The 26,342-nt window shown below is 36.2% G+C and overlaps 2 protein-coding genes and 1 long non-coding RNA gene across 10 annotated transcripts; all 3 read right to left on the reverse strand.

Annotated features, from left to right (window-relative positions):
* Positions 1-734: 734 nt before the first annotated feature.
* LOC139142913 (uncharacterized) lies at positions 735-2,450 on the reverse strand. The gene is made up of 3 exons (XR_011554492.1): positions 2,280-2,450; positions 1,842-2,055; positions 735-890 (listed from the first exon to the last, which is right to left on the reverse strand). It is a non-coding gene; the product is annotated as an uncharacterized lncRNA (long non-coding RNA).
* Positions 2,451-2,921: 471 nt separating this feature from the next.
* LOC139142915 (uncharacterized) lies at positions 2,922-16,453 on the reverse strand. 8 transcript variants are annotated; one of them, XM_070713105.1, is made up of 8 exons: positions 15,146-16,453; positions 10,275-14,405; positions 9,721-9,894; positions 9,056-9,198; positions 7,701-7,926; positions 5,717-5,900; positions 3,983-4,032; positions 2,922-3,597 (listed from the first exon to the last, which is right to left on the reverse strand). In XM_070713105.1, the coding sequence occupies exons 5-8, from the start codon at positions 7,750-7,752 to the stop codon at positions 3,467-3,469; spliced, it is 417 nt and encodes a 138-aa protein (XP_070569206.1). In that variant the 5' UTR covers positions 7,753-7,926; positions 9,056-9,198; positions 9,721-9,894; positions 10,275-14,405; positions 15,146-16,453; the 3' UTR covers positions 2,922-3,466. The 8 variants fall into 8 exon arrangements, 4 of the variants coding, with proteins under 4 accessions (XP_070569206.1, XP_070569207.1, XP_070569204.1 ...); XM_070713106.1 differs by having other exon boundaries at positions 2,922-3,129; positions 3,502-3,597; positions 7,701-9,198; XR_011554493.1 differs by lacking the exon at positions 7,701-7,926.
* Positions 16,454-16,906: 453 nt separating this feature from the next.
* Positions 16,907-24,969, reverse strand: LOC139141508 (uncharacterized). Its single transcript, XM_070711101.1, has 9 exons — positions 24,847-24,969; positions 23,066-23,157; positions 22,227-22,417; positions 20,991-21,040; positions 20,427-20,522; positions 19,834-20,007; positions 18,416-18,558; positions 17,935-18,148; positions 16,907-17,031 (listed from the first exon to the last, which is right to left on the reverse strand). The coding sequence occupies exons 3-9, from the start codon at positions 22,352-22,354 to the stop codon at positions 16,997-16,999; spliced, it is 840 nt and encodes a 279-aa protein (XP_070567202.1). The 5' UTR covers positions 22,355-22,417; positions 23,066-23,157; positions 24,847-24,969; the 3' UTR covers positions 16,907-16,996.
* Positions 24,970-26,342: the final 1,373 nt, after the last annotated feature.

Below are 26,342 nucleotides of genomic sequence, written 5' to 3' on the forward strand. Positions count from 1 at the left end.
AGGCTTGTGTCGCCAGCAGTGATGTTCTCGATTTGAGTCTGTCATGATGGATTGTCGTGTAAAAATGGAATCACATGCGTAAATTCCGCAATGACTAATAGAAAAACAGCAGACAATTAATCAAACATATTTGGACTCCCAATGACTCAAATATACAACATGCTGTCTGATACAAATCATCAAAACAATGTTAACCATATTAATTACTAAAGGGTGCGACCTCTGCTTACACGAGAAATTTGTGCTCTACTCAGATATAGGTTCTCTGAACAACATAAAACTTGCTTTGCAAGCACTGACAGGAAAACCAATAACATGAGAAAATCTTATAACTTTCAACCTAATATCTGCAAGTTTCAATTAGAATTCCGACCACATACACACGTGCATATATATATATATATATATATATAATATATATATATATATATATATATATATATATATATATATAATATATATATATTATATAGTGATACGCAAAATATAGAAGCTTTCATTTATGCAGCGTTACGTGCATTTTATTGTGTATCATAAGATATTACATTAAGAAATATTACATGCATTATTTTATAACTTTCAACCTAATATCTGCAAGTTTCAATTAGAATTCCGACCACATACACACGTGCATATATATATATATATATATATATATATATATATATATATATATATATATATATATATAGTGATACGCAAAATATAGAAGCTTTCATTTATGCAGCGTTACGTGCATTTTATTGTGTATCATAAGATATTACATTAAGAAATATTACATGCATTATTTTAATGAGAATAATGGAGGAAAAGGGGAAACATCGACGTCCTGTAACTTCCAGATATTGAATAAGGCTAATCAGTCAAACTGGGGAATGTTCCCTTGTGACCTGAAAGATAATACAAATTAATATGAGGTTTTGAGAAATGGAATACAATGAGTGCGTGACACATCCTCGAGATTTATGAAAATTAATTTAACATTAAAAATTAATAACCGAACTAGATTTCGTTGTTAAAAAGTAATTATGTAACCCTTTCTTTGATTGCTTTCAATGTGTTATCGTGAACACACAGATAAGCAGACTAAACATTATCAGGTGCTACGACAAAGCAAGATTGCCATGAGGCGTCCGCTTTTGTGTTTAAGACATGAAAACGGAGATTTTAAGTTCAACAAACTTCGAAAATGTAATATTCTTAAGATAGTACTATTTTGAAGTAATTTGTTATTCCCATTGTGGTGTTTATATAGTCTACCATCTCTTAAAGTCTACGTAAAGGAAGTTTTGATGTTCGTTATTTTGTTAGGCAAATTAAATATCGCTCTTTTAAAGGATCGATAATACTACTTCTCATTAGAGCTACGACAGACATTCGCTTTTGTTGTCTGTCTGTAGTGTATCCATAGGTCTAGTATGATGCCCTATAATATACATATAGTGCTCTGATTTTAAGTCAAAGCTATAAAACTGCTCATTTTACCGTGAAAAATTCTTTTCTAGAGAAAAGTAGGTCGCTGGCGTCCCGCTAATTGTTGGCAAAAAATGCTATGGAAGTTACTTATATACTTTGCCCAATAATGTAATTATTGGACAAATGCCATGGAAGTTACTTTATTCTCATATATTTTTGCCCAATAACGGCCAACGGCTCAGTCTCCTTGATACGAACTTTGGTGTCGCAGCCTGAATGAGTCATTTGGTAATAGGCTAAATCTCATGGTAAAATACAGTTCTATGGCTTTTCCAGAAAAACCAGTATCTTATACTAACTTAGGAGAAATTGTTTTCGTCAATATAAATTAGGGAACGAAATGGGGAACAAAATATACATCTTACCATGGTCTAGCTCTTACTGATGACACATGGCATGATATTTGCTGTTTTCCTTCATTTTCCTTAGGGTGTCATCGAACCAGGTCAGGGGGTTGTCCTTCCATTTAATACCATATACTGAGTTGTCAAGAAAGCACCCAATGCCATCGCCTATGAATTCAAACTCATCCTTGAGATGTTCTGCTATTGAAAGACTGACTGCAAGGAATACATCAATCTGAAAGTTTCAACAGAAAATATCCAAGCTATTTTGGCATCTATAAATGTCCCTACTATTTCCTGTTTTCTGTCCCTGCTCTGTCTGTTAAACTTAGGCAATACATCTCTCTCTCTCTCTCTCTCTCTCTCTCTCTCTCTCTCTCTCTCTCTGCGTAAGTCTTTATATCCTTCGAAAACTCTGCCACAGCCCCTTCAGATGCTGCCTCTTTAAAGTTAACTCACCATGTCCAAGTGCGTCAAGCAACAGTTCATATTCATGGTTATCTCTTGTTGTGGTTGCATGGTATCAACTCCGACTATCTGATCCTTGGCGTGTAACAGACAGGCCTTGTCAGCGTAAAATCCATCTTCATTAAAACCTAGCAGTCAAACAATATCTGAATTTTACCATATATTTTACATACTTCAAAATAAAGATATGGACTGACGTCATCTTATTATTCAACAATTGATGCTTTTCTTTGCGGCCGTACCAAAAATATTGTCGGTAGTTCACCATGTGAAAAGAAAGTCGACAAAAGGACCGTTTCGGTATTTTGGCACGATGAAATCATACGTCGAAATAGTGTCAAGAGCGCTAACAATTATTTTCGTTTGTCAACATCGGTAACAAAACGCTTAACCTGTTTTCGCTGTCTGAACACACTCAGTCGCACGGCGACAATACAAGTTCTACATTGCATTCAGAATAGATAATTTGAACATACATTTTATGTCTTTTTTGCTGGATATAAAGCCAAATTGTGGAAAATACTTTGCTTCTGAACCAAAGATTATAACGAGTTTTTTTACGGTTAATTTTTTACTGGTAATTTTAAATTGTATACAAAATATTAGGTCAATCCATGGTTTTTAAACCTAACGATTTGCTTCCCCGTGATGTTGTATTGATCTAAGTTGTTTGGATTTCCATATGTTACAACAAATAAGGTTTCGGTGTTAAACTTTTCAAAAGGTTCGGTGTAGTCTACAGAGAGCTTTCTGATAGGTATCTTGGACCATCCAATGCAGATGTCAACCTGCTTTCCAAACAACGCTTCGAAACGTCACAGTAATATACAAGAAGGGTAAACTTCCGAGTTGGATTGCAATATTGCAAAAGAGGAGATGATAGTAAACGTGTTAAGTGAAAGTGATTTGAATGGACAATTGAAAAGAACAGATTCTTATCATCAGACCAGAAAAATAAGACAAGAGTGAATTAACTCTATTCCAAAATCACGGAATTTACTTCAGCAAGTTACGGAGAAGCGAGACGCGACAGTACACGAGACATAAAGGAAGATACAACCAATGCATTTGACAAAATTAGAGACTAACTCTCAACAGCTGTATGTCTTTGAATGAATGTTGTTGTTGAACCAGTCTTGATCGTCTTCCGCATCTGTGAATGTCCATATCTACGGTAACTAACTTTGAATCATTGGCGATGTTCTCCACTTACCAATACCGGCCCTGGGGATTTCACCCGATTGATGTGTAATACATGCACTTTTAGGAAGAAATTGCAAATCACACTTCTTTCCGGCTTCTCTACACACTTGAATCAAGAAAAACGTGTAAGTTAAAATGCTTAGAGCTACCTGACTAATACATTAGTTCTCGACTTTTTTGTTTGTTCAAGACATATATTGCGATATCTTTTCACTTTTACTGCTAATTTGATTCAGATAAGGCCGAGATAAATGAGAACCTTTCGCCAACAAGATCTGTTCCATTTAACCTACGGACCATACTCAATCGGCTTTTGCATTTTCTACAATATTGACTTGATTGATCCAACTTTATTATGAAAAATAGTAAACAATACAAAGCAACTTTCTGACCGACATACTTTGTGTATGCGTATGAATCTTTTAAACACCTTATGCTCTATTTCGGTCCAATGTAAAGGCATAAAGTTCACATCACGTGATCTTACCTACCGGTTTCTACAACATCCGAGAAGAATCCCTTATATTTCCCTTCTTCGTCCCTGCAAAGTCGGGGCATCCAAAAACATTCTAGTTGTGATGATGTAGAGAGTCAATCGTTTGATTAAGTCATGCATTGCCTATTTTGCAACAACACAATGCCAAGGTATATGCTAGCCATTTGCAATTATGCTGAAAACTGCGTCTCTACTGGTTTGAAAGGTCATCGTCTTCATTTTTCGTGATTTAATGGTTAAAACATCTTATTAATAGGACATACATATTGCTACAAACGATAATGAATAATCCTTTCATTGACTTACGATTCTAATTAAACTAATTGCGGATGACCAAGCATTTCAATATCAGTACATCTGTTAACCCAAGATTAAAATAATGGTAGGGTTCACCTTTAAGCTTGTCAAGCAGTCGTAAGTTGCGTGATAAAGAAGTGTTAATGTATGCGAATGTATTCAAATCACCAGATTTCCTGGCTTCTCTTTTCTTCCATTTTCAGGATTTCCAATAATTTAACTCATTACGTTCTTTACATGCTACATAACAAAATAACATTTTTATTTGGCAATAAAGTTCTTACATTTTGAATAAGAGGCATTTTAATTTTGGTAATCATGTTTTTCATCACTTTTTGAGTGTCAGTCTTTACAACAAACTCCATTTTATAAGGAGGATAGATAATGCAAAATACAATAGTCTTTTCTTTCTACATATACTCTTGCAGAAAATAGTATCAAGTTTGTGACTTTAGGTGGACCTGCATGTTGCCAACACAGTTTTGAAAGGAATATTTCTCATCTAAGATGAAAAGAAACCCCTTCCACCATACTGTATATTTTCAAAAAGCAGAAAATCTAAAGATTAGTATACTAGCAACAGTTTACTCGAAGGATGAAGGGGTCTACATTTGGGGTAAAAAACCTCAATATTGGTATTAATGATAACATTAATTTAATTAGTGCAAAACTTGATACTATTTTCTGTAATGTAATATTTCACCTGAAACAAGAGAATATGTCAAAAAATACTATTTTATTTTGCATTATCTATCTCCATTTTAAACTGGCATTGGTTGAAAGACTGACAAGCAAAAAAGTGATTAAAATCATGATTAGCAAAATTTAAATGAATCTTCAAAATGCAAGAACTATGTGGCCAAAAAAAATAGTTTTTGTTATTGAGCATTTAAAGAACAATGTTAAAACTTCAGAAAATTTGAACTGGCAGGAGTAGAGTTTAAATTGATTTGAAATCCTGAAATAAGGAGAGAAGAGAAGCCAGGAAATCTGGTGATTTGCATACAATTCTATAAATTAACACTTCTTTTCGGGCAACTTACAAATGCTTGACGAGCTAAAAGGTGAACCAAACCAATATTTAATCTTGGATCAACAAATTAATAAAAATAGAATAAATATTTGCAAAAAGTGATTTGAGCAAACTATGCTGTATGTTGTGCAGCGCCCCCGTAAATTATTTTTATCAAGAATACCAAATTTGAGGTTTTTTACCCCGAATTTACACCCCTTTATCTTTCGAGAAAACTATTCGAGTAAACTATTGCTATCATACTAAACTTTAGATTCTCTACTTATTGAAAATATATAGTATGAGGGGGCTTTTCTTGTCATCTTAGATGAGAAATTTTCCTTTGAAAAAACTGTGTTGGCAACATGCAGCTCCACCTTAATATTATCAGTATTTCAAATATTTACTTCAGATGCTTACATGTATCCATACACGCAGTCGCAGGCAGCAAATGTTGCGAAGGTGTAAACTCTTTCCTCTTCTTTCCCTTTCTCCAGTTCGCTCAGAATAGTCTCACCTATCTGGTATCCCATCATCCGGAACAACATCAATCTACGTAGGAGGTCATCTTCTTGGTGACGACGATTCTGATGATCTTGCAATCCTAATTGGAAAAGTTTAAAATACAACCATATCAATTCTGGCCATCTTATGTTATATCGTGGTTGATTGAATGGTCAATAAGTCAGTCAGTCAGCCAGTCAGTCAGTCAGTCAGTCAGTCAGTCGGCCGGTCAGTCAGTCAGTCAGATATTAAGTTAGTTAACTGGTTGGTTGGTTGATTGGTTGGTTGGTTGGTTGGTTGGTTAGTTAGTTAGTTGGTTAGTTAAGTAAGTAAGTGGATAGCTGGCTAGCTAGGTACTAGGGGATTAGCTAGTGGGGAAGGTATTCTGGAAGGAATCTAGGCGGATGGGAAGGTAGCTAGCTAGTTGAATAGGTACTACGTTGTAAGTTAGGCAGAGGGCGGGAACGTTGGTTGGTGTATGGACAAGTTGTTAGCCAAATTAACATTGTAAATTGATCGTAATAACTATTGCTTATTGCATCAAGAATCAAGAAAGGATCAAAGGTTAAGCAAACGATTATATGCGACAAATGTTTCGTAACTTTTCGTTTGCACAGTTTGAGAATTGGCCTGGTTTGAAAAAACAACTTATTGACTATTTTGTGGGATACAAGCCATGGCATCTTTCCCAATACACCCAACGTTTCTTTCGGAACTGTAAATTACGATCTCGCCCATATATATTCTTCGGTAGGCATTAATGAGATGAAATGACGTGCGTCTTTCTAAAAGCAACATCTAATCATGCAATTAAGACCCAAACATTTGAAAGTATTGCAAGTTAAACTGTCGTGTTCACTTAATTTGAGTTTCACTCACTAAGCCTTGGACAAACTTGCTGTGCAGAATCTCGTTTTCAGTGCTACCATCATCTGAGATCTCGTCGGGTCCGAAATAGTAGTCGAGGCATTGACAACATGCATATGTGGAAAAATACGAAAGTTAGCTGAGGATGTTCATTGATAATCAAAACTGGTCAAGCCTTGGCTAGCTATGCAGATTTCAATTAGTGCTGGAAAGAGCGTGTACACCGCTGTGCACGATTTAGGACATAATTACCTTGACTGTGTACGATCAGTAACTGAGAGCATACTTTTTGCAACAAAAACTGATATCCCAATTGCGACATCGAGTGCGCTTTCGACTATATGAATACAAGACAACAAGGTACGAGGATCAGGATCTGAAGAGCCGGAACATTTGATATTACGACAAATTTAATGCGATTCATGTTACTTATATTACCAGTATTCTTGTTAAGGGGATAAGCGAATGAATAGATGCGTAATAAATCCATCGTTCGGCAAGTTTGTCAATCTTAAATGTCATTTATAAAGGAACATCGATGATAAGCAAATTTGCATCAAAGTTTTTCCTTTTATTATAGGGCAACAAATGAGTAAAAAACAAATTGCAATAATTCTTTATCTTTTCTGTCGATGAGATCGTATTCATTTTTAAATAAACAGTGTACACACACTCTATCGGACAGCGACAAAAAATGCAAGAATTCTATTTTTCAAAATGTAATGAACGATTCTTGATTCGCATAGCATGAAAACTTGTCATACATGACAGGTTTAACTTCCCGTTGTTTTTATACGTAAAACCTAACCACTTAACTGTTGCAAGCTCGGAGCAGTATATGATTAGTGGAAACACGGCTACCTTGACACATAACCAAACTTAAAGATGACCTTATTGTTAACCCCTCTTAACACGTGATACCAAACGTTGCAGCTTTTTTCCGTATCGTCAAAATCGACCAATGCACATATTATACACGAACAAAAATGTGCGTTCATCCTTTCTGACATTCAACTCAGTCGATATTACTTACCGCATATGAAGCAGACCATGTACGCGAACACTATGTCATTGAGGCGAAACATTCTGACTGGTGATATTTCATGCAGCGTAACCTAATCCGAGTACTCAGATCGTGCGTTGTAAGAAGTCTTCATAACACTATCTTGATGTATCCGGTGTCCCTGCCTTTGTCAAGTGTATTTCATGACCGACCAATCACTGGTCGTCTTGATTTTTGTGAATGCAAGGGTCATTGCCTTTAGGAAAAACAGACCGTAATTGGTCGTCAAACACAGTGATATCAGGGCTGTAGGTGAGATAAGGGCTTTCTGAAACTTACGACCGTGCAACAGCCAACTTTTACCTTCATTGTCGTCATTTGTAATTTCTCTCTAAAAAACCTTCACAGCAGACCACCTTATGACTCCATGCTGAGCTGACCTCATCTATCTATGAAGCCAATTTACAGGGAGTGCGGGAAGGGATACTGCAGGATAGATTGTGCACCATGTACATTACGAGATGGCAACTAACAAAGCTTACTGTGTGTAAAAAAGCACATAGACTAGGTTTGTCGTCTAGTGTTGAGGTGCCTTTAAATTTAACCTACAGACGAAATCATTGTGTCCAAATAATACTGAAATAGGCATATATAAATGTTTTTCTTTCATTCGATTCATACATACATTCATCGAAGCCATTTCTTAAATCTAGCTGTCAAAGTCAAATTAGTACTATAAACTTCAATACAACTCGGTAAATACTCGTTTTCGACTCGTTTTGTACGTCTTTGCAGGGAGTTGTCATCATTCAAACAAAGGTGACGAGATGTTTGTTATAAAGATTCAAGTACGTATTTTCAAAGTTCTGCTTTAACGGTAAAGCACTGCTGCGTATCTGCGTATCAGTGTATCGGTCATATCGTTAAATCGTGCTTCTTGTGGGACGGAAGACATCTAAATGTCCAGTCAGTTATTTTACTAGAAAGAAAGACCCTCTTACATTTGACTACTTATTAAATAATATTTAATAAGTAGTCAATATTTGCCATTTTCTTTCATTTTCTTTAAGGTTTCATCGAACCGCTGGAGAGTATCGCCCTTCCGCTTAATTCCATAAAGTGAGTTGTCAGGAATACAAGCAATGTCGTCTCCAATGAATTCAAACTCGTCTTTAAGATGTTCTTTCATTCTGATTCTGGCTGCAACGAAAGCATCGATCTGAAAGTTTAAGATAAATATCGTAGCTCATTACGATACCCTTAACTATCTACTACCTCTCCCCGTCTGCTAAACTTATACATTGTTGTATATTGTTTCTGTGACTGTCTGCGCATGTGTGTCTATTGAGAATGTTTTACTTCAGTCCCTTCCCCTTTAAAGTTACCTCATCATGTCTAAGCGCGTTCAACAACAGTTCATAGTTATCCAGTATTATCTTTTGTCGTGGTCGCATGGTGTCGACTCCAACTATCCAATCCTTGGCGTGTAACAGACAGGCCTTGTCGGTGACAAATCCATCTTCAAAACCTGGAAGGAAAATGATGCATACATTTGACAGAGAGATACTGTTGTAATGTCAAATAGCAGGTCAGTTACAAAACATGAAAGCCTGAACCCGCTATCGTACCCCCGAATTCTCCGATTTGATGGAATTACATAATCTTACTATACAACGATCAATATTTTCGCTTCTTGTTTCATCAAAAGTTGTTTTCAGATAATTTCCTACATGGCAAAAAATTCTAATCGACAAGAACTACGTTCTCAGCATCCGAATTGTAACATACCTAAATTCGATATCTTTAATACCAACAATTACTAATTGAAGACACCTGTGATATCAATAAAGTTAATTTCACTGCTGGCACTGCCCCAGCTTAACGCTGTTTTCCCTATTAATTCCTTCTAAACCCCACAGCCTCACTCTGGAAGTTCAAGTTGTGCATTGCATTCAAAATAGACGGTTTGACTTATTTGTAGACAGTGTGAGCACTCAAAGTCGTTTAAGTGCAAAACACGATACCCAGTGAAGTACTGTTTCTATTATACCGATTTTCTTGTCCGTGATGTCGTTGGGATCAAAATTGTCAGGATTTCAATGTTTTATCACAAATAAAACTTCACTATTGATCTTTGCAAAAGCTTCGGTGTAGTCTACAGAGAGCATTCTGGTAGGAGTCTTGGCCCATCCAATGCAGATATCAATCTGCTTTTTTAGCAACGCTACGAAATGTAAGAGGATGAAAAGTTGAACAAAAAGGGAAATATCAGTAGATTTATTAAGTATTAGTCATATCATTAAATGCTATAAAGAGAAAAATGTTTTACATGCAGTCAGAATGGAAGTGCAAATGGTAAATCAAATGAAATCACTCTCAAACAATTTTGTTCTTCATCTTGTATTAGAGAAGTGTGACATAATACCATACGATGATGACGAAAGGTCTGATCAGTTTGGCATTCGCAGGAGTTTGCCTAACTTTTTACAGCTTTTAAAATCCATGTGTATAATCACAGCATTGGAGTAATTGGCGCTTTGCAAGTGATTCTTGCATCAGATTTGTAGAGTCAACAGAATATATTCCAAGTTGTGTTCGACTCACCAATGCCGGCTCTTTGAAGTTCGCCTTGTTGATGTGTGATGCATGCATTCGGAGGAAGAACTTGTAAAACACACTTCTTTCCGGCTTCTCTACATACTTTAAAGGTGCAAAAATGTGTATGTGAAAGTTGAAGATATATGATTGATATAAGTTTAGTATATAAGTTTATTAAGAAATTTAGATGGAATAATGCCGGTGCGTTACGTTGGTATGCACTTCTAAAGTGAATGACTTAAAGTACGGCTCAAACCTTCCCAAATGAGACCTTCAACCATTCTCTTACCTCATCAGAATTGACCAATCGGGGATTATCGGCCAAAGTTTGTTACTAGAGGAATAAATCACCTACAGAATGTGAGACGGCTGGAGTCAAAGTATCGCTCGACAAAGCTTGAGATTGATCGGCAGATTTTTCTGACAAAGCGAATTGAATATTTTCGCCGCTGTGACGAATTAAAGGCCGACTACCACCGCGCTCGCATCCAAGAAGCAGATGACAAGAAGTTGTTTAAGATCGTCTCTGAATTATCTGATACGAAAGCTATCAACGCTAAAGCTCTACCCAGTGAGATTCCATTGAAGGAACTACCATCTAGATTCCTGAGCTATTTCAACTCCAAAGTTGCCAAACTTCGTGAAGGCCTCATTAGTTACAGTACCGACACCGGCAACACCTTACCATCTCATAATTTACCAACTTTCAATGAGGTGTCCGTGCATCAGGTCCGTAGTTTTATTGAGCGGGCAGCTCCAAAATCATGTGATCTGGATATCCTACCGACAAACTATATCAAGAAATTCGCCTCTGTTCTTGCACCGTTCATTACGCATCTCTTTAATGCATCACTATCATCTGGTGTCGTTCCCAGTCATTTTAAATCTGCGATCATTCGACCATTGCTGAAAAACCCGGACCTTGATCCAAACAGTCTGAGGAACTACCGACCTGTGTCAAATCTACCATTTCTATCGAAATTACTTGAACGGGTTGTTGCTTCACAATTGAACATTCACCTGGCTAACCATTCACTGCTAACCAAGTTCCAAAGTGCGTATCGCGCTCACCACAGCACAGAGACTGCCCTTCTGCGTGTGCATAATGACATCATGCTCGCTCTCAACGAAAAGAAAGATGTTCTCCTTATCATGTTGGACTTGTCTGCTGCCTTCGATACGGTTGACCATAATGTACTCCTTCACAGACTTCAATTCCGTTTTGGCATCACTGGTAAAGCTCTATAATGGTTCGAATCCTATCTCAACGATCGTGATCAGCGTGTAAAGATAGATTCATTTACATCACCCAGCACAAATATAACATATGGCGTCCCCCAAGGTTCTGTTTTGGGACCAATTCTCTTTACACTGTATACAGCGCCACTTGAAGACATCATTGTCAAGCATGACTTCAACTATATGTTGTATGCGGATGACTCGCAGATTTATGTTGTGTGCAAGAGACCTGATGAAGTGCAAGTTTCTCTTGAGATATGCGTAGATGAAATTCGCAGGTGGATGAGATCCAATATGTTGATTCTCAACGACAATAAGACTGAGGTGATTCAGTTTTCGTCACGCCTGAGATCAGAGGCGGTGAAAATTTCCAGCCTTAGGATAGGCGAGTTTGATATCGCCCTGTCCACTTCAGTTCGAAATCTTGGTGTTAAACTCAACAACGACGGTTCTGCTTCTGATCATATTAGCCATGTCTGCAGGAAAGGTTTCTACGCACTATCTAGAATTGGCAAGATCCGCCCATTATTGGGCAAACCTACAACGGAAAAGATGGTTCATGCATTCATTACGTCTCAGCTTGATTATTGTAATAGTCTCCTGTATGGTGTTAATAAGACTCAGCTGGATCGCCTACAATCACTTCAAAATGCTGCGGCTCGTCTCGTCTCCCGGACTCGGAAATTCGATCACATCACACCTGTTCTTATTGATCTTCATTGGCTGCCAGTTGGTGCTCGCATCAATTCAAAATTTTGTTAATCACCTATAAAACCATTCATCGCTTCGCACCACTGTATTTAATCGATTTGCTTAAAATTTACACCCCAGTGAGAGATCTCAGATCAGCTGACTCTTTGCGGTTGGTGCCACCTCATGGAAACTTTAATAAGACATATGGGCAGAGAGCATTCTCAGTTTGTGCACCTGCTCTGTGGAATTCGCTGCCGCCAGTGATTCGCAACGCCAGATCTGTGGACTGTTTTAAACGTCTTTTAAAAACTCATCTTTTTAATCAGTGCTATTTGTGATTGAGTTTTTAGGATCATCATCTTCTGTATGGTTTTTTACTGGGACTTTTTAACTGGGATTTTTTTTAACTGGGATTTTCAATTTATTCTGCTGCTTTCGTAATGATTTTTTATCACAGTCTTTTGTTTTATTTTATTTTATCAATTAATTTTTTACATTTTTTATCACCGTCTTTTGTTTATTGAAAGAGAATGGTACAGGTGTTGATAGATTTTGACATTGTTTGTTTTCCTTTTCTTCTATTGCTGTTGCTGGTTTTAGTATCTGTTTGTTTCTTTTTTATAATATGTAAATCGCACTGAGACGTATGTGTAGTGCGTGTAAGAAATAAATATTATTATTATTATTAAAAGTCATCGATATTTGAAATTCAAAATGCCCGTTTTCTCTATGTTACTGGTAACTCTATGAGTAAAAATGAAATTTTCGATTTTCGAAAAGCTAAGAAGGAGAACATTGTATATTGTTCTAAGTATAGGATTCCTGCATCTTCCTGGTAATTTGAAATGGTTTGGACTAAAAAGTTTTATTCCAACTCACATACAAGTAAATCGGCAAAATACAGCTGATGATGAAGATGAAGTAAAAATTGTATCGAAACACAGGTCAATCAGTGTGGAACTGTGTAATATAAAAGTAATCACACAGCTGATTAATGACATTAATTTTATACCACCAAAATCAGAACTGTATTTTGAACACGAATTTAAAATCAATGTTACTAACTGGAACGACATTTATCATCTTCCATTTAAGGTAACTATCGACTGTAAGTTGAGAGAATTTCAGTTTAAAATTTTACATAATATCCTGTATACAAATGCTAAACTGAGTAAAATGAACATACCCACAGTTGATAATGCTCTTTGTTCTTTCTGCAAGAACAAAGAAGAAACTTTACTTCATATTTTACATGATTGTCAACATGTGCAACTATTTTGGGAAGCATTTTTCATGTTATGGGGACAAAAATTAAAATTTAGAGTAAGACCAAAAATATGGCAGATCATACTAGGTGATCCCAAACTTTCTAGTATTGTGAATTTCCTACTGCTTATTGGTAAAAGGTACATTTATATTTGTCGTTGTAAAAAGACCTTGCCTAACTTTACAGCATACAAAAGATTTGTGAACTCTATACAAAAAAACTGAATATCACATTGCCTTGAGAAAAGATTAATTTTTTGCCCATAATAAAAAGTGGAGAATTTACAGTACTAATATCCACCGAGACCCTAGCACAACAGACATACACAATAATGATGTATGATCAGTCTTTATTGATTTCTGTAATGTCTTTTTTTTTCTCATATTTAATGAGACATATATTTGAAAATTTTTGATAACTCCAATAAAAAACGTTAAAAAAAAAGAAGGAGAACATTTTTCGCAGTCCAAAAACTTTAAATGAGCCCTAATAACCGGTAGACTGGAAATCTATCGAAAGTAATGAGTTCAACTATCTGTCTAAGGGGTGCACCCTATCTTGATTGTTTCAGTATCTGTTTCGCTGAAGCATTGTGGACATTTACTTCCTTACCTTTTTACACTCATTATTCAGGTGATACAGTATACAGCCGAGCTAAATGACCGACCTCTTCTATTAAACCCATGGACAATAATTTTCTAGGGCCGTCAGTAAATTTTAAATTTTCATTGCGTAAACAAAAGACAATTAAAAGGAAACCTTAAACCGATCAGCTGTTTTAAATGCGGTCGTTTTGCGAGATATAAGATATATATTATATTTAATTTTGGCACAACAGCAAAGCAACATGATATGACCTTTTCTATCTCTAGCCTGAGTCATACTTACCTGTTTCTACTAAATCTATATAGAATCCCTTGTAATTTCCGCCTTCGTCCCTGCAAGTGAACCCTAATACTTTTAAAACAAGCTAATTGTTTCAAACTAGATAGTCAATGGTTTAGTGCAGACGTATGTTGGACATTTTGCTGCGACATAATTCCGAAACACTTGGTGAATATTCTGCGTTTATTTTATTTATTGTGCCCACACTCGTTTTTAGTCGTCGCGCACGTCTCTTTTATATTTGATACAAGAAATTATTTTATAAGAACACAATACTGACAAAAATGGATAAATCATTAAAAAGTAACCATTGGCTTGGTTGATTTAATTAATTGTACGAGGCAACTCAATTTAATAAACGTCCTTTTACATATTTGCCTCAGTGTGAAGTGCTTACACGTATTCGTAGGGACAGTCGCAGATAGCAATCGTTGCGAAAGTGTAAACGTTTTCCTCACACACACCGCGACACACAACGCGGAATGCATACATGCATGCCTTACGTGCATGCATGTATGCATGCATGTATGCATGCATGCATGTATGTATGTATGTATGTATGTATGTATGTATGTATGTATGTATGTATGTATGTATGTATGTATGTATGTATGTATGTATGTATGTATGTATGTGTGTATGTGTGTATGTGTGTATGTATGTATGTATGTATGTATGTATGTATGTATGTATGTATGTGTCTACATTTTTAATGAAAAAATAATCGTTGTCAGTCAAAGATTTCAAAAATAAACATATAAGTCGCTTTCACTTAAATGGTGTTTTCACTTACTAAGCCTTGAACAAAGTTACCATCATCGAAGAACACATCGGGCCCATCGAAGTAGTCGAAGCATTCGCTACCTATGAATAAGGAAAAAATGTCTATATTTTATGTAAGGGTCTGGCAGCCTTGGCTATGTATAACTGGAGTAGTGCAGGAACTAAGTAAGTTCATCATTGTTCACGATTAGGGACATAATAACATTGACGGTTTTGGTCCATGCTGACTTACGCGAACTCAACAAGGAAAACTGCAACCCAAATAGGCAATATCGAGAGGCTTTTCAATCCTTTCACCTTAGCCAACTCGTGTCATCTGTAAACATTGATGTTTATTATCTCAACAGAGAAGAATTTTGACTGTCATTTCACTTGTTTTGTTCTCCCTACATGCATTATGTGTATCTTGAAAAAACAGAAATCCTGTGCAAAAGCTGTGAAAGCTTTGCCCGGACTGAGATAGGGTATGACGTAAATTTGGGCCCTTCTCTTCACAGTTTACATGGTGCTTATGTTTTAGATAATATCCGAAAATGAACCAATCACATTAAAACGTTAAAAGTAATGTGCGTTCAATGACGTTAAACCCTATCAGTCTCACTTACCACATACAAGGAAGACCATGTATGCGAATACCACGGCGGCGAGGCGAAACATATTGACCGGTGATTGTACATGCAACATCACGCGATGAGTGTCGTAACTAGATGCCGGGTCAGAAGCCAGAACGATACTGTAATGTTGGCGTCCTTGTCATGCTCTATGACAGACCAATTACTCGTCGGCTTGCTTTTGTTGAGTGTAAAGGCTACCGCCCCTTCAGAAAACAGACCTTATTGGTCATCACACACAATGACGTCTTGATGTGTAGAGAGCATTCTCTCCTTTCTTCAAAATCAATCTTTGATTTTTGTCCAAAGACTCGTGAAGGTACAGGGCCTAAATTTTGACCCCATATCAATAGCAGGCAGTTGTTCCAATGTATTTAAAAGTCAGTCGTCTGACAAAGATGTCAATCATAACCAATGTGAGCACGCGAAACATTTTAAATAAGCATTCTTAGTTGGTTTCTAATAGCAGCGGAGGAAACAATTTTTACTTTTCAAACTTCCATTCTATTAGCAACCTCGAATGGTATAACGAACTTGAAGTTGTGGGAAGCATCAATATACTTGAGAGGCATTAATATACTTGATGGCTAAATAACACAAATTACTTCAAACGTGAAAGCAACTGTACTTATACTACATTTCTTGAGATCGATATTACCATTAAGGATACTATTAGGATCTGTTGGGAGTCAGGAAGACCTGGCTATACTAATGTTTAAGTCCCGCAACAGTCTTCCTGATAAGCATATATATATATATATAATATATATATATATATATATATATATATATATATATATATATATATATATATATATATATATATATATATATATATATATATATATATATACGTACGCGTGACTATTATAGTGATCAGAATAGTATATATATATATATATATATATATATATATATATATATATATATATACGTACGCGTGACTATTATAGTGATCAGAATAGTAAAGACATAAGATATGCTTGTCATATCGAAGCAATACCCTTCAGCCTAAATTCATCTTTTCATTGAAGTAAGATCTACCTTGGACATTTCCACAATATTGGTTCCGCCCGTCATCCTAACTATCAAGATTTTCTAGAAGCCGTCTCAAGCAAGTCTTCAAATCATCAAACAAAAAGGAAAAGATAGATCACAAATTTAATGTTTTGCGTGCGTTTTATTGATCGTCATCACATGTATTACCAATAAACATTACATCTTATGTAACGATGGAATAAGGTATGAAACTATTCAACATGGCACTGCAATGTTCCTCTATGACCTGAAAAATAAATCTGATACCATTAGGTATGAAGTCATCCAACGCAATAAGTGAGTAAGAAATACATTTTTGAAGCTTATAAAGGCTTTTGGATTGTTTCTAACATTAAGAGTCCACTGTACTAAAGAGTCAATGGTACGCTTATGTGTCGTGTTGAAAATGTTATATTTGTACTTTTTATGGTTGCTCTGAATATATTTCTATTGGCATTGACATACGGAAAGTTTAACTTTTATCAGGAACTATGACAAAATGTGGACGCCATTAGGCGTCAGTTTGTTTGTTTGAGATACTGGAGGGTTTAAAGTGCATGGAAAGTCAAAATTCTATTATCTATATAATATATATTTTGAGTTGTATATTGTTGTTCCCATTGTAGCATTTATATAGTCTACTATTTTTAAATTTGTGTACAAAGGGATGTTTTTATCACATTCGATATGCTAGGTTAATGGGGATTCACATCCAGGTAGGTATATGATCTGTCACCTGACCTATTTCTAATTAGCATCTAATAACAAATCGTGTGCAATGTACAGAAAATGCTCTGTCTCAGCTGAGTCACGACATGTATTCGCCTTTGACACATCGGTTTGTGATTTAACCATCACGACAGTGATGAGTGCAGGGTGATATATGATGAATGTGTTAAAGCAGGTAATGTTCGTAGAGGAGGGAACACTTGATGAAAACGTTTCAGCCCCCATTAAATTTCAAAAATATGTTCCACTTTGCTTCCATTCCATAGTTTGAAATGGCAGAACATTGAACATGACACGTCTAAAAGTAACAACTGAAACCACTGTCTTTATGAATATTTACATTGTTAGCTGCATGTTGAGATTAACTAACGAGAAGTGTGATATTGTCCTTTTCAACAACAGAACACAAAATGCTCCTTACCATGGTCAAGCTGTGACTGATGACACGTGGCATAATATTTGCCGTTTCTCTTCATTTCCGCCAGGCTGTCATCAAACCAGGTCAGGGGGTTGTCCTTCCGCTTGATTCCATATAGTGAGTTGTCGACAAGGCAACCAATGTCATCGCCTATGAATTGAAACTCATCCTTGAGATGTGCTGCCATTCTTATGTCGAATGTATCGAATGCATCTATCTGAAAGAATTCAACAGAAAATATAATTGTCTGTTGTGATATCCTTAAATGCCCAAACCATTTTTCCCAGCCCACGATAGCGAATATGATGAAAACTTCTCTCAGTGCAGAAGTTACAACATGTTAGACTATACAAGTGTTGCAATGGGAACAACAATGTACGAATCAAATTATATATTATACAGATAATAGATATTTACTTTAGATTAGTAAATTAACTGACGTAAGAGATTTTAAACATTCAAGTTTCTGCGTCTTTAAAGGTACCTCATCATGCCTTAGTGCGTCCAGCAACTGTTCATAGTTATCCATTTTTATCTCTTGTTGTGGTTGCATGGTATCAACTCCGACTATCCGATCCTTGGCGTGTGACAGGCAGGCTTTGTCGGTAAAAATCCCATCTTCAAAGCCTAGTAGTAAAATATTGGATTTCAGAAAGGAGTACACCTGTTGAAATTATAGCTAAGAATGAGATTGTAAAAAGATATAATTTTGAAAAAGAAATCTACAGAAGAGATGACGTGTTAGAAATTTCAGGAAAAGTTGATAAACTTATGTAATTCTGACACATTTATACTTTCCATTCTCATCTTTATCTTGGTACTGAATTTCACAAAAAGAAGACAAAAAGAGGAGTAAAATAATGTCTCATATCTACCTTGACAGACTCCTAGTAATAATAGTTTGAAACGGCGAGTCAGCATTTAAACGTGGAGTGAAACCTAAAATTACGCGCCAAAAATAGCCATCAACTTCGATGGTTTTACAGACGTAACATGCAGTGTTATTGTTCAAGATTGATGCTTTGGGTTTTCTCGTGTTCAAAATCGCTGATAGATAGTGGACCTCACGAATATAGGTGCGACACATGTACGTATTCAACATCCAGCTACAATAAAAACCTCACCTCGAATCGATCACTAGTATCAATTACTGTTCGTTGACTTTGGTAATACGAATGAACTAAAATGCACTGTGAACACTGCGACTGCTAAACGCTGTTTTCGCACTATAGGCCCTTAAAATTACAAAGTCATACGATGGCACAAGTTCTACATTGTATTCAGAACTTGAAAACAGATAATGTGTTCACACGGTTTAAAATCTTATTCGCTTATATTTTGTATTTGAATGTTTTATTCGCTGATTGCTTGCAGCCACACTAATTTTACTGTCTTGTAACAGACGTTACTTATTGAACTATAGATTACAAATAAAAGAAAAACACAGTTTCTATCTAAATTCAGGTCAATGCTTATTCTATATATGGTTGATCGCCTCTTTTATGACTAATGTAAACACTGTATCCACGGCACTCTGGCGACTGATGACTGTAAAAACATATTCGTCATTAGGTACTTCTAAAAATTTAAATTTTCCAGCTATGTTGACGTCATTAATCTAGATAGAAATACATTGTTTTTAACTCTTTGAGTGGCCAAAGCCAATTGGTGTCACCTTTACAAAATATACCCAGTCAAATTTTGTCAGATTTTTGCCAAAATTTTGATCAAAAACTGCAGCTAATTAAATGTGATGTCCATTTGACCCAAAATTATCTGAACGAATACAGAAAAATTTATAAAGATGGGTAAAATGTTGCACTAAAATTTTGGTTGGAAAAATTACAGCATTCAGAGGGTTAAAACAGACGCAGTTCCTGTGACCCCCTCCGCTGAACGTACCAATTTTCTTCCCAGTGATGTCGTTAGGATCAAAGTTGTTTGGATTGCCATGCTTTATCACAAATAAAACCTTCATATTGATTTTTTTCAATGATTCGGTGTAGTCCACAAACAGCATTCTGGTGGGTACTTTAGTCCATCCAACGCATATGTCGACCCACTTTCCTAACAACGCTTTGAAATGTAACACATAAGAAAGGTAAGATTCTGAAGGTGTATAACAAACATGCAAAAGGGAGGGAAGTGATATTTGTTATTTTGAAAGTGCAACGAAAATTCTTAAAGGTAGGATTATTAACGTGAACTCAGAAAAGCAACGTGAATGGTAAAAATTACACTCTAAACTTTTATTGTACTTTAACAGGTCACAGAGACTCGTAACGTAATAATAGAAGGCAATGAAGGAGGATATAACTATCGAAACTTTGCAAGAATAAACTTAATCCTTGAATACAGCTTTGACTGTAAACCTTTACGTCATCAACTTTGATTGATTTATTGACGTTAGGCCGGTGATGACCTTTTTGGAGATTTATAGACTTAAGAGAATTCTATTAACCCCCTCCCCCCGTACAAATATGTCTGTGACTCACCAATACTGGCTCTTGGGATTTCGCCACTTTGATGTGTCATACATGCATTTGGAGGAAGAACTTGCAAAACACACCTCTTTCCGGCTTCTCTGCACACTTCAATAAGAACAAAAGAATGTGTATGTGAAACTTTTGGTGCATTTTATGAATATTATTTTGTGAAAAACGATATTGCGCAATCCTGATGTACCTCAAGTGTTAACAATATTCTAGGTTGATGTTTAAAGACCTTTGTTTCTTTGATTTATAACTTACATCGTTTACGGCGAAGAGAAAGTGATTGTCAGTTCACTTTTTCCAATCACTCTATTAACCCGACGGACCGTAAACTCTTTTGCATTTTAAAGCAATCATTTAAATTCCCAAATTATACCATTTAAAAACAATAAATGGTTCGACCGACCGATGTACTTTCTCGGACAGGAGTTTATGGCAAAACATCTTATGCTTTATTTTTGCCCACCCGCAAGGCAGCATTTGGCTATCACGTGATCTATAATTGTCTGAGTATACACCTACCAGCATCTAAGCACATGATCTATAATTGTCTGAGTATACACCTACCAGCATCTACGACATCCACGAAGAATTCCTTATATTCGCCAGCTTCGTCTCTGCAAGTCGATGCAAACAATCCGAAGAAATTTCAATTGCATTAAAACAGATAGTCAATCGTTTAATAAAGTCATGGAGAACTGATTTTCTAGCAAAATGGTTCCAAAAATGCATGATGGATAATTTTCTTGATGTGATTTCTGTTCATGACAAGGGCAGGTTGGAGAAAATCGTTAAGAAAGCCAGTAGAATTATAGGGGAAAACCAGGCATCCATTCAAGACCTGTATAGCAGACGACTTACTGATAAAGTGAGACATATATTATCTGACACGACTCATCCCTTGTACAATGACTTTGACAATGAACGTATCGACAGGAGTGGACGACTGAGAATACCACGAACAAATACAAAGCGTTACAAAATGTCTTTTGTTTCGAGAGCAATTTCGGTCTATAATTCAGAATTTTTTCATAGAAACTAAGGACCGCGCACATGACCATTCGCACATCTTCTTAACATGCAGAGATGCATATATGTGCATGCTTTTATGTCTACCTGTCTTTCTTACTGTATGTATTTTTAGTGCTATGTTTTTTAAGTAGTTTTCATTTGTGGTGACTTGCTTCTGTTTTATTTTTGTGGCGAGCTATCCAATTTCCCAACGAGAATTAATAAAGATAATAATAATAATAATAATAATAATAATAGTAATAATGTCGTAAACAACTGGTCTCATTTGAAGGAACGTCTTCTCCGACTTCTTTTGTGGCTTGATGGTTGACATGCCTTTGCTGGGACAGACATGCTGTTTAGAAGGATTGAGAATATCCTTAGGAAATGCCTAATGGCTTTAATGCAACCATTGATATGAGCCAACTCTATTTAATTTCACCTCTACCCTTCACATATTTGCTTCCATGTTAAGTTACTAAGTGCCTCGAAAGTGAAAGCCTTAAACTTTTATTCAATGTTTTTCAATGCAACTTTCAACCATTCTCTTACCAAATCAATAATAATAATCAGGGTCACCGTTAACTAGGGAAACAAGTTACCCATACTTGAAATTCAAAATGACCGCCGTTCATGTGTTAACTCTATGGGGAAACTAATATTTTCGATATTAAGACGCTTAGACTATTGCTTACTCAAAGAGCCCCCACAAGCGGTAGACCAGAAAGTTATTGGAAATATCTGAGAGTCCAAATATCTGCACCCTGAGGCGCATCCACCTTAAGTACTTACTCGTATATGTAAGGACAGTCGCATAAAAGGTCCGTTGCGATACTGTAAACCCTCTCCTCTTCTTTCTTGTTCTCTAATTCTCCTAGAATCGTCTCACCAATCTGGTGTCCCATCAGCCGAAATAGCATCAGTCTATGGAGCAGACCATCACCATGGTGACGAGGACTTTGATGATGATTCAAATATCCTTTCTGCGAAAATACAACCACGTCTGTCATAAATAAAACAGCTAAGCTTATGGTCTCTTATATGTTAAAATATCGCCGTAGTTAGTATTTTGTTCGTTAAGTTGTTACAAGTGCGTACTAGAGTGAATCAGTCAGTGCGTTAGTTAATTATTTAGTTACTCGTATGTGGTATGAAGTTAGTGACTTAATGAGTGAGTCAGTTCTGAGTCAGTTTTTAAGGCAATTTACTCATTATGTAGCTACTTAATGACTTAGTTACCTAGTTGGTATTATTTAACTAGGTGAGTTAGCCACTCACTCATTTTAAGCGATTAAGTATGGGTAGGAGCACCCGAAGGCATATAGGTTGGTAAGTTGATAGATAAGTAGCTAGGCTATGCCTCTTGTATAAACTCAGTTTGAAAAATTATTTTAGATGAGACATTTGTTCTACAAGCAATGGTATCTTTTCCCAAATTCACAATCACCCCATAATATATAAATGCTCGCAGGCGTGACATTAATGCACGAATCTCCATCTACCAATAAGAAAAACATATTTAGCCGGAGATAAGATGTTTTATTTTCCCTCAAAATACTTAGAATTATCCGATGGAAAAATTACAAAAAAACACTTTTAATTCAATTTCGCCTATGTGGTGTTTCACTTACAAAGCCTTGGAAATGGCTGTAGATTTCGTTTCCAGTGCCACTATCATCGAAGAAATCATCGGCTCCGAAGAAATGGTCCACTCAGTGACCACCTACATAATTATGAGAAAAACATATCTATTTTCCTGAAGGGACATTCATCAAACCTCATCCAGTATTGGCTATTTAGAGTTCAACTATGGTCGGAAGTAACATACATACATACAAACATACAAACATACATACATACATACATACATACATACATACATACATACACACATACATAGATACATACGAAAAATCATGTTTCTTAGGGGTACCTCGCCATGTTTACCGTTAATTCGGAAGTAACATGTACTTTCTAATGTACGATTGTGGAAATAATTCATTACGTCGACACTGTCTGATCACGGTGACTAAGAAATCTACCGACATTTGCGTACAACGTAGTGCCCATAAACCTTTACAGAGGAAAACTAACATCACCGTTGTCAATACTCAGTGCTCTTTTGGACGTTAAAATAAAGGCCGTTAAAACCTCGAGACGGATAATGATAGTTTTTATCCTTGATGGCTGAATATTTGCGTATGACGACATATTCAATGTGATTGGTCAACACTAAAATATCGGGGATGTTTTGAACAGGTGATATCCAAATTAACACAAAATTAATGAAAAACTCTTGCAATTTCTTTCAAAAGAAGTGATCCACCTAACTCAACATATTATTATTACCGATGAATTATACGAACGTTATATAAATATATGGAACGCGTTTTCATTTACAACCCGATATCCCATGCGAATCCCACACAGTAAATAAAATGTTAAAAGGCGACATCAATAGTACGCAAATTTGTTTTCACGTGGTTCGCGTATATTTTTCTGGTGTACTAATTTTGACATCAAAGCCTTGTGGGCGATCAAAGGAGGGTGTGTTCGGGACCCGGATGTGGCCAGAGTAGCAGACTCACTATCGTCTGATGGTGAGTTTGAGATTCCTTTGAGCAAGGCACTTCACTTCGCCTTGCTTAATCGGGTAGTGGGTTATGAGTACATGATCCTGTCAACGGCCTTCTCGTCCGTTATGTGATGAAGTGAGTGAAAAACATGTATTCAAAATGTATACATCACTACGTCTCTCTGTTGAATTTTAATACATTGATCGCGCTCTTAAATCTTGTTTAACCAGGTTCTTTAAATTAAATGTACTTAGAGTTAAGTATTGATGTTAATCTGTAACTCATGAATATAGTTCCCGTTACAAAGTTAACTGTCTCCAAGTGTGTGATCTGTTGTTGTTTGTCTTTTTTCTTGGATCATTTTCAAGCATGACAAGCGAAAAGAATTGACGTAACACTGATATAAATCTTGCCCTGATTTACTAAGTGTGAGAATGTTTGTCATACATTGTGGGTTGAGCTTTAATACCGTAGTCTGTAGATGGAAACATGAAACCCGATCAGTCGGATGTGGCCAACTCATGGTGTGCCATTTATGTACACTACTATTATCTTGGCATATACTCAATTTGGGGTTCTATATATACCATTAGATCACAATTATTGCCCCGCATAATTGCATGCTGTATGTATTTCCACAGATGTTACCTTCCTTGAACAATCAGTGATCTTTATACGAATTGAGAGCAGGTATTACGCGAATATTTCGTCCGTCTTTATACTCGATACCTGTTCTTTCATTTCATTTCTTGAAGAATAGCAAAAATTTGATCAATGCTCTACAGTCTAAAGTAGTAAAACTCGCAGTGTTATGCGATTCATTGGAAGTCACTTACCACAAACCAAGCAGACTATGTACGCGAACACCACAGCCGTGAGGCGAAGCATGCTTGATAATCAGTGGTCTCGCATGGAACGTCGCGTGAGCAGTGTACTCAGTTGGTACTGGGTCAGAAGCCAGAACGATACTGTTTTCGTAAATTTGGTGTCCTTATTGTCTTATGCGTTCGATAACTGACCAATGACCGGCAGTCTTGTTTTCTGTGTATGCATGGGCTCTTGCGCTTACACAAAACAGATCGTAATTGGTTACCAGACGCAGTCAAATCAGAGATGTAGAGGAAGCTTTCTCAACCAAAGACCATGCAATGGTAGTCCCGTCTTCGTTTGTCTTTACTCACTCTTTTTGTTTTGTTTTGGTTTTTTTTAATCCAGAGTATCCGGAGACAAGTCAAGGGACAGAACCAGATTTCCAAATCTTGCCAATCTTGATAACTTGCCAAGATGATATTGACATACGCAGACAAGAAATTTCAGACATCGACAAATATGTTATGTTTAAAAAACATTCTGTCATTGCAGTTTAATACAATTACAGTCTGCAATACAATTGCAGTAGTACAAATTATTTATCGACTCTTTTTGGATGATGTAGCTGCTGGAGTTGCGATAAGTAAAACACAGATGGCAGGATATTTTGCTGTGACAATATTTTCCGAAGTCCTCTTCTGGATAAATACTTGACGAAGTTCTACTTCGATGGTAAATCATAGTTAGGTGTCAATGTTATTCTTCAATATGATTCTTGTTGAAGGAAAGATATCGCATGCTTTATCAAAACTTGTCATAATTTTCGCCTAAAGTTTTTACTTCCTCTCAAAGATAAAATATTCAGTAGCTCTAACTTTTGATGATTTTGCTATCATTTTGTTGTAGATCAATTGTAAGATCATCTTCTTCTCCCCTAAGCGTTTTGAAATACCAGCCATTCAGATTGTTTACACAGTGTCTATACGTGCAAAATACACTTCTATATTTAGTCCGTGGGCTGGAGGGGCCCACCGTGCACCCCCCATAAACCTACTACATGGGTATTTTTTTGTTCTTTGGGATCTGCTGAACTAGGAAAAAGATTTTAACATTGGATATTTTGGAATGCACTACCTGTCTGCACTGGTTTTTGATTTGTATGTACCGCAAAAAATGGCGAAAAATGGGTAGGGGTAGGGGGCACTATATCCTCCCCTAAATTGAGTAAACCAGCATGAAATAGCACAAACCTTACATTTTTTGGAAAGCTCAGATACTGCTCTTTTTGAGGAATACCAACTTTAGCAAAATTGATTTGTGTACATAGAATTGGACGACTTTAAAATGAATTTTTTTGACAATTTTGAAATTTTTTACCCAAAATACCATGTAACAATTGTGATTTACTTTTTATTAAGCAAAATTTTCACAACTTTTTGTGTTTAAATTATTTATTCCAACATATTAAACAAGAAAAAAAGTGTTAACATCAGATATTTAACTCTACACTACTTCTCTGGAG

Source organism: Ptychodera flava, chromosome 10 (assembly GCF_041260155.1).
Source record: "Ptychodera flava strain L36383 chromosome 10, AS_Pfla_20210202, whole genome shotgun sequence".
In the NCBI taxonomy this organism is placed as follows: Eukaryota; Metazoa; Hemichordata; class Enteropneusta; family Ptychoderidae; genus Ptychodera; species Ptychodera flava.